This window comes from Habropoda laboriosa, unplaced genomic scaffold (assembly GCF_001263275.1).
Source record: "Habropoda laboriosa isolate 0110345459 unplaced genomic scaffold, ASM126327v1 scaffold34, whole genome shotgun sequence".
NCBI lineage: Eukaryota > Metazoa > Arthropoda > Insecta > Hymenoptera > Apidae > Habropoda > Habropoda laboriosa.
Window position 1 is genome coordinate 362078 of NW_017100142.1, and position 12804 is coordinate 374881.

General features: G+C 47.6%; 1 protein-coding gene across 7 annotated transcripts in view; it reads left to right on the top strand.

The window, feature by feature from the left end:
* Positions 1-11044, top strand: part of LOC108572614 (four and a half LIM domains protein 2) — a 65780-nt gene extending 54736 nt beyond the window's left edge. For 3 of the 7 annotated variants that reach the window (XM_017934880.1, XM_017934873.1, XM_017934903.1), the window contains 5 exons: positions 424-624; positions 1462-1636; positions 7864-8033; positions 8628-8814; positions 9291-11044. In XM_017934880.1, coding sequence (XP_017790369.1) covers positions 424-624; positions 1462-1636; positions 7864-8033; positions 8628-8814; positions 9291-9448 — 891 coding nt within the window. In that variant the 3' untranslated portion in view covers positions 9449-11044. Of the gene's footprint in view, positions 1-6; positions 131-423; positions 625-1461; positions 1637-3019; positions 3601-7863; positions 8034-8627; positions 8815-9290 lie in introns of those variants that run through there. The other 4 variants (XM_017934896.1, XM_017934888.1, XM_017934920.1 and 1 more) reach the window with 3 other exon arrangements.
* Positions 11045-12804: the final 1760 nt, after the last annotated feature.

Consider the following 12804-nt stretch of genomic DNA (forward strand, 5'->3'; position numbering starts at 1 on the left):
CAGGAGCAACGAGAGATCCGCACGTTACATATGTTCAAATGCATTTTCAATTTTACCTCACGATTCTATATATCTATATGCTCCCGTACAAAAAATACTCAGCCAGCACATACAACAGCACTCAACCAAGGTACATATTACCGGCAAATCTATTCGCAACACGCGCGACACTACAGAGCCACGAGAACGAGAGAGATTGCGAGGAACTTTGCGCCCGAGCGCGAAGAATGTCGTCGCATGAGAAAAAGATAAAAAGAGTGAAAGAAATCTGTCGCGTTGCTGAGAATTCTCGTCGAAGACTGTTATCACCGAGTTGTGTGAATTTTCTTTGCGAGTAACTCGGGGGATCGGGTCTAACGAGCGTTCCACGAGGAATGTGGCGGAAAGAGAGATGCCTAATCCGGCGGAATTTTGCTTTTCCAGTTGATTTTCAGTGGCGAGTACACGAAGGCGATGAACAAGGACTGGCACAGCGGCCACTTCTGCTGCTGGCAGTGCGACGAGTCTTTGACCGGACAACGCTACGTGCTCAGGGACGAGCACCCCTATTGCATCAAGTGCTACGAGAGCGTTTTCGCGAACGGCTGCGAGGAATGCAACAAGATCATCGGTATCGACTCCAAGGTACGCATCCTCCTAAACACGTTCTCTGGCTGAGACGATTCGTGGATTTGGATACCGTCCAAAAAACCAATCCGCCTTTCCCTAAATTTAGATTCGCGGAATTTAGAATTCGTAGATTAATCGTACAAGTCTGCCCACGTTGAAAAATTCCGCTATGTATTACTCAGACAGAGAGAAGAGAATTTTCTTCGGAAAAATCGGTAATTATCGGTTCGTGTATAATCGCGAGCTCGAGGTGGCGATACGCTGAACGGACATTGGGCGTTCACTTACTCATTCCTAGAAATAGAAACGACGATGCAGGTGCTGCTACCCATATCGGCTTCGAGAGCTTATTTCCGTTTCTCTCTGGCTCGCCATTATTATTCCTCCTACTTGGCTCGGCGATCAACCAGAGAGGAAACTCCGTCGTTCCTTCGTTTTCGCGACGAATCTTTCTACGCAGCGAACCAAGGACCTCCTCGCAGGAGTGAGGTCACATAATCGATCCTGAAATGGACGCCTCTGTCTAATGGATTCGATCGTTTGAAAGCGTTAGGTTTCCACGGAGGACCCAGAAACACGCTGGCTTTGTGAATTTTTTTTCGGTAGAAATTTGCACCGTTGAAAAGTGCGCACTCTGGTCTGGAACCACGCTGTAGATTTGGTTAAAAAATACGGAAAATCGACCGAGACACGCGGTAGGATGTAGGAATAAAGTTGAATATTGTTCTCCGCGCGACAAAGTCCACGTCCGAGAAACGCGTGTTTTCACTCCCGGAACGAAAGCAATCAACACCTCTCGACAGAGAGAAAACAAGAGTAACCGGACGATAATTGTGAACAAACGGCTTGCAGGATTTGTCGTACAAGGATAAGCACTGGCACGAGGCCTGCTTCCTCTGCAACAGGTGCAGAGTGTCCTTGGTGGACAAACAGTTCGGCAGCAAGGTGGACAAGATCTACTGCGGCAACTGCTACGACGCCCAGTTCGCCAGCCGTTGCGATGGATGCGGCGAGATCTTCCGTGCTGGTACGTAAACACCTTCTTCCTTTCTTTTCCCCCTTTCGTCCGTAAAAATAGCCGAACCGAGGCTGTAGACGAAGGAATAACCAAACCAAACTGCGCGCGCGCGCGCGGTCTAGACGATCGAACCACCTGTTTTCGAACAATGAATCACACGATCCTGAGCGTGGATCGAAGAGAGACTATAGATCGAGCATTCGGTGTTTCTTATTAAGGCAACCGAGTCAAGGCTCTTCTCGCTCGTTTCGAAGGGAAAGGAACTCCGTGTCGTCGTCCAATTCTTAAAACTTGGATCGTAAGTTGGACCTGTTCTACTTTTATCCGCAAACTTTTCCAACTTTCTTCTCCTCGCGCACGGGGAATTCTCCGTCGAGTTTGCGGGAAAGTGGGTCGAAAAAAAGGTTGTCGAGCAATTACCCAGGCGAACTTTTTCGTCGGGGACGGAACTCGCGAGCGGAATTATCGCTTTGTCGCCCGGCGACCTTCGACTGATCGCAGACGGCGCGGTGGAACGTGCCGCGACCTATATACCGCGTGATTCACGAGTCTTTCTCGTAAATCGCGCGGTAATTAAGATGGAGAACCACCGTTAACGCTCGATCCTTCTCGCACATTTTTCGCGGGAAGACGTGGAGGAAGGTGCCGGAGAAAGCTAGGAGGTCAGGAAGGGTTCGTGCCGCTGATGGACTGGTTTCGACTTACGTGACGCGCCTGGGAGTCTCGTTAAATCTTCCGAGAGCGGCAGAAAGCGACAGGATCGGCGAGGAACCGTCCGTGAAAATGACTCGGTGCCAGCGCGTGTCCGTATACGGATCGACCTTTCCGAGTATCTAAACCGTGAATCTAACGCGGCGCATCACGGAAAACCGATGCACCGCGATCGATCGATTCGACCTTTGCGAGCCTCCTTTTTTCCAGCAAACTCCGCAGATAAAAGGTGCAAGATTAAAGCTGATAAGGCGGATACCGCTGTTTATTTTAGGCGGAAGGTTAACAAATAGAGGGATTGTTTGTTATCGGAGAACGTGCCGTTCGGTGCGATTCCTTTGGTGAATCACAGGCACGAACGTTCTCCTTTGCAATTTCCGCGGTAATTCCGATGCAAAAACGGAGATTCCCAGAGCTCCTCGTCTTAATTAACGAGCACGTCGGTGACGCAACGAACCAGAGAGTCTACTGCAAGGATTCCACGTGACGAATCACATGTTGATAGAGCAATTGACACGCCTGTTAACTAGACAGCCAATAGATTCTGACCGAACGGGTTGCACAATCGCGGGAAAGACGAAACGGAGAGAGCCGTGTCTGGAAGCGGCGCGACGCGTAAATATATAAATATTCGCGGATGCGTTCCAGGACGGCGGAGAGCGAGTCTGGTGGAGCGGAAAGGCGAACTTATCAGCGGAGTAGAAGACACGTTGCGCGTGCTCGCGGTGTGCTCGCGGTGTGCACGCCGAGTCCAGCGAGCGGGCTGGCTTCAGTGGCTCGCAAGACTCCGGGCCAATCGCACGATCCACCGATTTCTTCCTCTCTTCGACTCCGCGATATCGCGTTTTTAGGTTCGCCTTTCCTTTCTCATCCCAACGATCTATCGGCACAAGTGCCGCGCGCAACTGAGAAAACACCTTGGACGCCGCTTTCGCGATCACTCGGAAGGGAAATCGTTTCCTCGGGAGGAAGCACCTCGCTCGTGCGGTAGAAAAGTGATCCTGCGCCGTTGTTGTGAATATTCCGGGGAAGGACTGGTGATAAAAATAGAAGAGAAATGGCGACGGACGCGTTGAGTGAACGCTTGTCGAGCAAGCTTCACCTGCAGACGAAGACGGTGGGCGAGGAGAGGATAAGGAGAGCGAAGGAGAAGGACGAGGATATCGCGATATTCAGCATGTTCCCGATGGAGGGCGATCCAAAGTTCAGATGCTGCCTCGGCAAGGACTGTGTCCTGGGAGATCCGAAGAAAGCGGACCCAGGTGAACCTAGTTAAATTCGAGAATTGTCGTTTCCTTCGAGATTCCTGATGGTCGTTGGAGGATAATCAAAGTTTTCCTAAGGTCGACATAGGCACGCCGATCGTGGGTCGACGCGGCGCAACCGGCTCGCGGTACAGCCGGAAAGAGGGAATTGGAAGGGAACCGCGACCTTATGTGGAAACGCGAGCACGATTGTCCGCTCGTCCTAATCCGGTTGCGAAACAGAGATCGTGTTCTTCGATTCGATCCTGGAAACGGAGAATAGCTTTTCGAAAATGACGTGTGTGAAATTTGACAACCGGTCGTTTAACGGTTAATTCTAAGCGGAACAGGATAAATGGTAAATCGCGACTCGACGTGGAAGTATTTCGAAGACAGGATCGCGGGATAATAATTGAAACATTGGAAAGGCTGTAGAACAGCGCAAAGATGGTCGCTCGAAGATGATAATCAACCGGAGACGCGGCGGAGAAGCGGACAAACGGGTTTCTATGTTAATCGCAGGCTTCGGGGATTATGATTAATAGTGGTACGCGTGATCGATCGCGTCGCGATCGTTATTAATAAAGCATCCTGTTTCCTGTTGTACACGCGACACGTGCTACTTAACGCACGTTTCTCTCGAGCACATTTTTCTTCCTCGCTTGTCCGCCTTTAATACGAAACAGAAGCTGCGCGCGAAGGACGAGACGCGGACGTTCGACCTGTTTGCGAATAATTCGCAATGCAAATCGGCCTAATGCGTGCGGCAATATTTGTCGTTGGATTATGAAACAGCGCGGAATTCGCGGCGGCACGCGCTCGCCGAAAACTTTCGCGGAGCCACACGTGACACCGATCTCTCCATCCTTTAACGATTTATTGCAAGTCGAATAATTTCTTCTCTGAATAAACGAAACAATTTCATCCTTTAACCGTTTCAGTGCTGAGCGCTTTTTCTGTCCTGTGTCCAAAAATACCAGCGCACCAGGCTGTGACAGTAACAGTACGCTCGGTTTTTCTGTACACTTTTTTATTCTTATAAACAACCATTACTTTGACAATATAACGAACAAAAATAAGGATAAAAGACACCGAATGAGACAAGCGCTATCGCGCTGCTTGGCATTTTTCGATTGGGAAAGAACAAAGACCTGTGGCACTGAAACGGTTAAACCAACGCGTGTCCCACCTGCGGCCATATTTTTCACGACTCAATTGCATTATAATAAAAAGTATTAAAAAATAACTGTATCGCATGTTTCGTATTGAACGCCCATGCTTTAAACGATCTCGTGTAAACAATTTCTTCTCCGAATAAACGAAAGAATTGCCGAGTAATCGGATCGAATTATCTACCGCAGAAGATAAATCTAATCGCCGCTGATGTAATCCCGACGGACCGAAAAATCTTACGCTCGGATAAAGCCACCTATTATTATCAATGATGTCATTTTTAGAAGGAGAGACGGTTGTGTACGTAGATGCACCAATATCTGTCGAGCAGATCGACAAATTGCTTTCTTTCCGCGAAACGCGATCGTTCCTCGAGTCTCTTTAAACGCCGCGATAAATTGCCACCGGTTTTCAAAGATAAACAACAACTTCCACTTTATCCCCGAACGCGAAGTTTGTCACGGCGGCGACATAATAGAGAGCAAACGCATTTACGTAACGCTTTAAACACCTATCGGTTGCGCCATTGGGCGGCGAACGATTTAAAAACTTGGCCGGATGTGGTCATCGCGCCTTCTTATATTATCCTCTTGCACAATGTAGAACTCGGTGTGCGGCGACGAAGCGGAATCGAAGTTGACGAAAGTCTTGCACCGATTTCCTTGCTCCATTCTCGAAATTCTCGCCGGCTGGTACCGCCGCGGAGAACTCGGTTGGAGATCGGGAAAGTCGAGGGCCGCTGGTGAATTTATATTTAGACTTGACGTGATCGCGGCTTCCGACGGATTACCAGCGCCTCGTGGATTCTAGAACTCGTAAAATTCGAAACGATCGCGTTAACGATCCGCGATTCCTCGCCGACGCGATCTTTCCGACGCCAACTCTGAGGCGTGAGATCGAGTCGATTGATTAATTGTCCGAAGAATGATACGTTACTCTTCCATTTTTCGTTCGTCTATTTTGCATACGGTATCTCTTCGGTTTTATTTCCGTCGAACGCTTCGGCTGCGAGCTGATCGTGATTTTGCACGGTCGAGCACGGGCGTACGGTGGCTCGGCGAGCTAAGGCGACGCGCATAATGCGAGATTACCACATCGCCGGCCTTGGACCATCAGACTTTATACGGAGGTATTGCTCGGACAAAGTGACGTCACGAGCCTCCTCCTGACTCACGTCGGACCGGAGGAATAGCGTACGAAAAGTCCGGCGATTGCTTCTTTCGTCAAGGGCCACTGGAATCTAGGCTATCTTTGTTCGAAAAGTACGCGTTCACTTTGACAGTCTTCTGGGACTTTTCAGCGGAAGGCTGAGGTAGACGATGCTCTTTCGGTGGAGAAATTAGTCGGCTGATACGGTCCAGGTTGAGAGAAGAGATCTGGATAAAGGAGAGACAGACTAATTTGCGGTGACTGATTGATCGGCAACTATCGGTGCGCCGTTCGTTTATCAACGTCCACGGTGACGGATGATAAAGCGTTGATTGACGTTGCTGGCAACAGATGGTCGACGATTCCTCGCGTGTCTCTCTTGCTTTCGCCGCACTCGCCGAAACTCTTTGGGATTCTTCAAAGCTCGGGAGACCTATTGGCGTTTTACATACGGCCGTAACGATGACTCAGAATTCGACTGGAAAATTTTTCTCCAAGTCTCGAAACTGTAGAGAGAGATACTTTGGGATTCTTTAAAGCTCGAGAGACCGATTAAAATTTGAAATACGGTCGTAACGATGACTCAGAATTCCACTGGAAAATTTATCTCTAAACCTTTGAACTGTGGAGAGAAAATCTTTCATTGGATTGGAAAATTGTTCTGTAAATCTTGGAACTGCAGAGAGAACCAATTAAAATTTGAAAGATAGACGTCGATAATTTCTCGCGTCCTTGTCTCTTTTAAAAATTGAACTGGAAAATTTATCTGAAAATGTTGCGACTCGAGAGTCTTATCTCTCGAAAAATGTCCCCAAAATGTTGCAACTCCAGAGAGAAACTCTTTAAATGTTCGAAAGCTCAGAGACCAATCGAAACTTGAAATACGTTAGTATCGATGACTCACAAAGCTCCCCGATAACTCCCAGTTAACGTTATTTCACCGGTCGCTCGGACCTCTTCTAGGTCCTATTAGATCACCTTTCGGAATAGCGAGTGATAGTTAGCTCTTTGCCCTTGAAACACCCACGGGAGAAGATTCCGCGACTTAATCGAGTCGAGTCGAAGAATTGGTTGGCGGGATCGAAAAATCCTCGTGTAACCATAAATGCCGACTCTCTGTTCCTCGTGACTAATCTCCAGGCTTGACCGTTTCCTTATGTAAACGGAAAATGAAAGATCGCGGAGCGTAGGACTGGACGATCCGCCCAATTATCGCGGGCCAATCGCGAGCTTGCTCGGAGTTATACGTTACGACGTTGTTCGATGGAATCGGGTCAGTCGAATACGAGGGACCGGATAATCCGGTGAATAGAGTCTTCTGTCTAAGAAAAATTCGAAATATCGAATAGAATGCAGCTTCGTCTTCGACCTTCGAAGTGGGTGCCGAACTTTGAGAGAATCGTCTGGATCTCTTTAACACCGGCGGGAAGATTGTTAGGTAACGCCTACGGTGAGATTACAAGAGGAACGTTTGTAAGGAACTTTCGGTGGCAGTAAACGGCGACGATCGACACCAGGCGAACGGAATAAGTGCAGCGAGCCGTTCTATGTAGGTTACGTAGTTGACTAGAAAGTCCCGCAGAGGAAACTTGGAAACCGCATTGCGGGAGATGACACCTATCTTCGCCGGCGATCTTCCGGTTTTGCGCGACTTTTTGCACCTGTCGCTCAACTTTCTAGCCCACCTTTCCATCCAGAATAGAGAACCTCGTCTAACAAGACCTAAAATTCGTAACTTGTCGTAAAGCTGCCGGAAAATTCATCCCCTGGGAGTACACGTTCGAGCGAAATAGGAACACGCGAGCGTACTAGGCGCCTCACGCGATCGTCTAGACGCGAGATGCACCCTTACGGAACGATCGTCTAGACCGTGTTCGAATATTCCGCCTCCTTTCGCGTCCCTTATCGATCGAATTTAGGGTAGTCGGAGGGTTTACAGGGTGCAATTTGTCGGTTCAGGTACGAAGAAGATGGAGTACAAGACCAGGCAATGGCACGAGAAGTGCTTTTGCTGCGTGGTCTGCAAGAATCCGATCGGAACGAAGAGTTTCATCCCGCGCGAGCAGGAGATCTACTGTGCCGGATGCTACGAGGACAAGTTCGCCACTCGATGCGTCAAGTGTAACAAGGTATGCTCAAATTGCACTTGTATTTTTTAATCCCTCAGCCTACTCGAGGCCAGCGACTTTTCCAAAGTCGGTCCGCAGGAGCGAAAATTTTCTTCTTCTTTGTATCGAGAAAATTGAGAAAAGGAAAGATTTTTGTGTCTGTACTCTATGATCCTAGGTTCATACGAACGCAAGTTTTAATATCTACAGAGGTTTAACTTTTATCTTCTTTAAAAATCATCTTATTTCCACGATTAGTTCCACGTAATTGCTTCGGTGATAACGTAATCGTTACACACACGGTGTGCGATTAGCCTCGCGCTGACGCGCCTAAGCGTCAGGCACTTAATGTTTTAGTGCTGTGTCAGGTAACGAAAGCTAGTCTCTTAGGGACTGATTACACTCGGTAATCCTCTGTCTTGCGAATTCAAACGAAAGTTAGGCTTACGTATCCTGACCAGAATCTCTGCCACGAGTCTGACGCGTTACAGGTCCATCATCCTTGGAATCTGTGCAGTTTTATGACGCGCTAGACGTAGATTTGCCGCGTGACACGTACGCGACGCTTGGTCAAAGGTAGAAGAAGAAGTTTCTAGAAGACGTTTCCTGTTCCAGATCATCACTAGCGGCGGCGTGACGTACAAGAACGAGCCGTGGCACAGAGACTGCTTCACCTGCAGCAACTGCAACAATTCCCTGGCTGGCCAGCGGTTCACGTCGCGCGACGACAAGCCCTATTGCGCTGACTGCTTTGGCGAACTGTTCGCCAAGAGATGCACTGCCTGCTCGAAACCGATCACCGGTACTTGTGCACTTTCTTTCCCTTCTTTCGCCGCTTCAACGCACTCCCATCGCGAGGGAATACAACAATTTACGCGGCTTTCGAGTGTAAGTCGTGTCCTTGTGGAATTAGCTTCCCTAATAATGCAATTTTGAGAGACCCGGTGGAAATTTTTCTCGTCGGTCCCCTATTTGGGTATGGGTATAAAAGGGAGATTAATTCCATAAGGACACGGCGTACAAAGCCTCAACATTGAGGACGGTAGACTCGCGTATGCGTTCACAAAACACTATGAACGCAACCACGAGCTCGTGCGCTATATTTGAGGGAAACGCAAAAAAAACAAAAAAACTGAAGCAGTGACCTAGTTATGTGTTACACAAGTGATCGGTACTTGGACACTTTGTCCTACGTCCACAAAGGGCTACCGGCGTTAAAGAGCGACAGAACTTGAGAATTTTTCGAAAGAAAAAAAGAAAAACAAATTTTCTGTTCAGGAATCGGCGGCACTCGTTTCATCTCTTTCGAGGACAGGCATTGGCATAACGACTGCTTCATCTGCGCGGGTTGCAAGACGTCGCTGGTGGGCCGTGGCTTCATCACCGACGGCGAGGACGTCATCTGTCCCGATTGCGCCAAGATGAAGCTGATGTAAACAGGGGGTGGGCAGGGATCGAGATCTATCGAAGAGGAACGAGCGAGAAGAAAGGGGAGAGGGGAAAGGAACAGGGTCTACGGTGTCCAATCTCCACGCAGAAAACTAACAATACGAATGTACATCGAATAGAAGAACCGGAAGATTCCTCTTCGAGGAGGAACATCGAGAACAAGAAAGAAAGATCGTTCGTCGATCGGCTACGGAATATCGCGATAAAAATTACCGTGCTTCTCTACCCCCTCAGTTATATTTTCAGGAGATATATATTATATATTATACGTATACGTGCCCATAGACGGGAAACGCGGTAGTTTTTATTGAAACGAGCAGAAAGGACACCCTCCCGATTGGTTAAACGAAGAAAAAGGATAAAATAAAAGCAAGCTCTCTGTTCTTCTCGATCGACGCTCGGTATATCGTGGTACCGAGTTTTCGTAAACGTGTCTTCTCCACGCAGAGAAGAAGCAGACACGGGGATACTTCCTAGCTTCGTAGTTTTTAGAGGCCATTTTAGTCACTTGCGATTCCGATTTCTCCCTCGCGCGCGTTGGCTAACCCTCATCGAACAGCCGAGAAATATCGCGAAGCGGGGAAGTGGAAGGGAAATATGCCTTGAAAAGTCCGAGAATCAAACCGCCTTAATGTAACAATATTACCGTCGTCGAGTTGTTGAAAATGAGGATCGTTTTAATTAAGAAAGATGGAAACGAAGCTACGTACTGTCGTGGTGTTTATTTAACGTTGTTTTTCTTTTTTCGCTTTGTACAATGATAGAGTTTTAAACGCGGTCGAACGGTCGCGGGAAGGAAAATCGACGAAGATGGAGGAAGAAGAACAGATGGATCCTATATATTCTTATGGAACTAAATTTGATATACGTATGATAATGTTATTTTTATTTAACTTAAACTCACACCTGTCACACCTACACGCAGGACACGCGAGTACACTTACACAGAGACATATACACGTTGTACACGTTAACACGAAGCCAACACATGCGCGAACACTGCACCTTCTCTCTCTCTCTCTCTCTCTCTCTCTCTCTCTCTCTGCGATACTGTACAGCGAGACTCGTGCACGATTCGAGTATAACGAACGACTAATTAAAACGAGAGGGTTCGCGTGAAGAGTTGCCTCGAAATATTTCGAATTTTCAATCGGAGGAGGGAAATGCGAAAGATTCGATCCTCGGAAGCCAGAGTTCCAAGATATATCTCTTGGAACTTGGGTGTTCGAAGGAATCGTCACACCTTGTCGGAAGAATTCTCACTTTCCACGCGAGCCCGCAGGTACGCGTATATATTCGCGAGTGCGCAAAACGAAAATAGAGTTCCAAGCGTGATCGATCTCTGCTCTTCTCGTCGAGCAAGGGGATCGATCGCAGTTGTAACAGCATTTTTTGCATTAACCCACGTCGTCCAAGTGACGGAGTTTCGGAATAAAAAGGGAAGAAAGATACACGACGATAAAAACGTAACAAAAAAAAAAAAGGACAAAATAAAAGAAAGAGAAAGAAAAAATGTAATTTCACACACGCATTCACACTAAGCATGCCCCGGACGAGTGTGCGACGCGCACACGCGGAAGAAACACTAATTGTGGCCTTATCCGCACGAGTACATAGGAGTAAAGAAACTGACGTCTTGCGAGGAGTAATTAGCTGTTTAATATGGTACTTGATAGAGATTTGTTACCGTCGAGAAGAGGAAGAATATAGAGCGTGCAAGAGAAGCGGGCGGACAAACGGTAGCGGTACACCTCTGTTGGAGAAAACGAAAAAGATAGAAAAGAAAAGGATATCGTTGACGACCAATAAAAACAGAAGAAGTACACGTGCTATATAATATATGTTCTTACCGATCACTCACATACTAATCGCCTTAATTAGTAAACGATAAAGAGCAGAGATTATTCTATATTCAGCGTATCGTATACACTGTTATACTGTAAAATTGATAAATAAATAAATGTAATTATTTACAATGGCTGTTCACACTTACAACCCGTATCGAGTAAACCGATAAACTAGGTAGAGATTTCGGAAGAAAACCGTAGAGTGGAAGCGGTGATAATTTTACAAGTTCGTACACGCGTGTCGATAAAATATGATAGAAGATAAGGTAGGGATCTGTAATTAGCGCCTGACGGTATACACGCTGCAGAAGTGTACGGCTGGTTGCACGATTTCCGGAGGATTTTAATTCGACCCTTTCGCCAGTAGATGGTTATAGCGTCTCCGAGTCCACGAAGCGAGAGAAACCCGGCGCATCCTTAGACGCGACGAATTCAAAACACTAATGCGCGTTGTCGCAACTGATCCAAGTGGAAAAATTCGATAATAAGGAATCGTAGATGTTTCTAAATTATCGAAAATATTTATTTATTCAATAAAAACTGTAAAAACCGTAGAACTTGAAACCCTTTTTCCATCCATCGTAAAATCTTCGCCAGGATAAAACGCACTTTTCCATCGGCGCTTTTCACCTCGTCGTCGGTACCAGACAAGGTCGCGTTGTCGAAGGTTACCAGAGAAGGTCGTCGACCCGTCAATGTCACCGATCTCATGGGGAACCATAACCCGGACTATAAACTTCTAACACGTCCATCCATCCGAGAGAACGTTAACGGTCTCGTCGTCGTCGTGTCAGATAGAAAAAGAGAGAGAGAGCGGAACGAGGAGGGAGAGGGATGTGCGATAATTGACGAAAATACACCGGGCGAACGTCCATCCATCCGAGAGAACGTTAACGGTCTCGTCGTCGTCGTGTCAGATAGAAAGAGAGAGAGAGAGAGCGGAACGAGGAGGGAGAGGGATGTGCGATAATTGACGAAAATACACCGGGCGAATCAACGAGGCTGTTACGCCGATAGGATATAAAAGAGAGAAGAAAAAAAGAGGCGAATTTACGACGCGGAAGATTTGTATCGGTCCGCGAGCGTCTTCGATTTTTCTGGCCGAGGCGGTGGCAAAAGACGTAACAGTTACTTCGAAAATTCCACCGGGGAAAGAGAGCCGGATAGTGTGTTTCGTTCACGGTGCAGACGAGAGAGCGAGCTTAATTAAAACTCATGTAAATCGAGTAGCCGTGCCGCGCTACGCCAATTAACTTTACATCGCGATGGCGAACGAACCGCGGACAGAAGAGGAGAAGAAGAAAGAGCGGACCAGCGCCGCGGCCAATGGGTACAGCAAAAAAGGGAGGAAAAAAAAAAGGAGAAGAAAGACGAAAAGACCGAGGACGTAACAAATTGGTCCACGAAGCAAGACGCGTCGACGTAACAAGACGACGAGGAGGACGATGGTTCGATTTTAACACGAATCGTCCGATTCGTTCGTTTTCTCCACGTCT